We start from the raw sequence: 1556 nt of genomic DNA, 5'->3' as shown, positions 1-1556 counted from the left end.
ACGCGTCCTGGCCAGGATTTCTATATTGCCTAAAATATCTAGGTTTTGGCTTTGTTTGCGTGTGCAGACCGATCAGACGGTTCCTTATGCTTTCAAAATGCTCTCGAGGTACTCTGATGTCAAACACTGATCGATCTGAGCCGCGCTGCTTTTAAGTCGACCACATATCCTATGTACGCGTAATTGCATCGCTTTGACCGTAGATCCCACCCTCTCTCACACACCATGATTGGTCCATTATGTACAATTCCTGCATGTTATTGGTCAAACTATTTTTCTATCATTACCTTCAGCAAGCATGAAAACAGGAAAAAACAAAGCCAAAAGAAATCCTGGCAAGGACGCGTCCTGGGAAAATGGCACGCATGGTCACCCTACCTTATAGTCTACGTTTTATTTGGCTGCTTGTATTTTTCCCCATTATTTTTCTGTTGCCTGAATATTCTTTGTAAGGATAAATCCAGAGGATACATCTTAATATACTGCAAAAGTCAGGAGAAATGGTGAAGATGCACTGTTCCTGCATTGGAAGACTGTAATTTTAAAAAGTCTAAAATGTCATTTAGGAACTAAAATAGGACAATATTTATATTTTTTTCATTCTGCATTTCCTTTTAATCCATTTGCATGCAAGTTCACACAATGATCTTTCTTAAACCCATTAAGAAACTCGAATTATTTCAATTGAATCAACGAATCACATGAATCAATGCTAATATAAATACAAAACAACGATCTATCCTGGATTCATGCATTTTCCGGTTATCTCTCTTCTTTTTTTCTTCTTGTTTCAGGTGCCAATATGAAGATGCGTTTTGATGGAAGATGCAGTCAAATGTTTAACACAACACATTTCTGGGTTTTAAAAAAGTTGAATGCTTTGTTCGAGACTCCGGTCTCCATTGTTCTGGTCCAAGATTAAATAAAAATTATATAAAAATACATTTAGTTAAGCATTGGCATGAAAATCATACCAACAGGTGTCGTTCATGCGAAATGAACAGTTTGAGTCAGGTTTATGGCACAGTCTACTCATGCAGCAATCATCATCATTTCCGCATCTTTGGAAGGTCTTCTGTCCTCCACCAGCAGATTTATCATACTCTCGGACTTGATGAGCAGATTGCACCCCAGAAAAAAGATGCCGAAAATGACAGTCAGTGACAGCACACAGAGAACCGCTATCTGCACCAAACGCATGAAGAACTGATCGCGCTCGTCCTGAACCGGTGAACCGAACCCGTCGCTGGTGATCACCGAGAAGTTGCAGCATCCTCGGACGCTTTCCAAAGGCTGCTTCGTTGTAGAGATCGTCCGGTTCAGTAGCACGTGTGAAACATTCATGTCGCGTTTTCGGTGGCGTTTTGTAACGCGTATTAATGTTTTAAAACTTCCAAAGGGTCCTGAGTTTTCCAAGGTCACTTGTGCGTTTCCGTGGATATTATAGTTCAAAAGAAAAAACAGTCGTCAAAGCGTCGGTTAGTGGCAGATAGTCTGGTTTATTTGTGATATATGATGGAGTACATCATCCAGGCATCTCTGCAGCAGTCTCAGTG

At 40.5% G+C, this 1556-nt stretch overlaps 1 protein-coding gene across 1 annotated transcript; it reads right to left on the bottom strand.

The window, feature by feature from the left end:
* Nucleotides 1-763: 763 nt before the first annotated feature.
* On the bottom strand, nt 764-1556 carry LOC107549031 (protein reprimo A-like). The gene has a single exon (XM_016229933.1). The coding sequence runs from the start codon at nt 1342-1344 to the stop codon at nt 1033-1035; it is 312 nt and encodes a 103-aa protein (XP_016085419.1). The 5' UTR covers nt 1345-1556; the 3' UTR covers nt 764-1032.

Source organism: Sinocyclocheilus grahami, unplaced genomic scaffold, assembly GCF_001515645.1.
Source record: "Sinocyclocheilus grahami isolate Dianchi unplaced genomic scaffold, SAMN03320097.WGS_v1.1 scaffold361.1, whole genome shotgun sequence".
NCBI lineage: Eukaryota > Metazoa > Chordata > Actinopteri > Cypriniformes > Cyprinidae > Sinocyclocheilus > Sinocyclocheilus grahami.
The sequence above is the reverse complement of the archived record's forward strand: the minus strand, read 5'-3'. Positions and strand labels throughout refer to the sequence as shown.

Excerpts from the sequence above, each read along its gene's own strand:
- LOC107549031 (XM_016229933.1), bottom strand. The coding sequence starts at position 1,344 with ATGAATGTTTCACACGTGCTACTGAACCGGACGATCTCTACAACGAAG.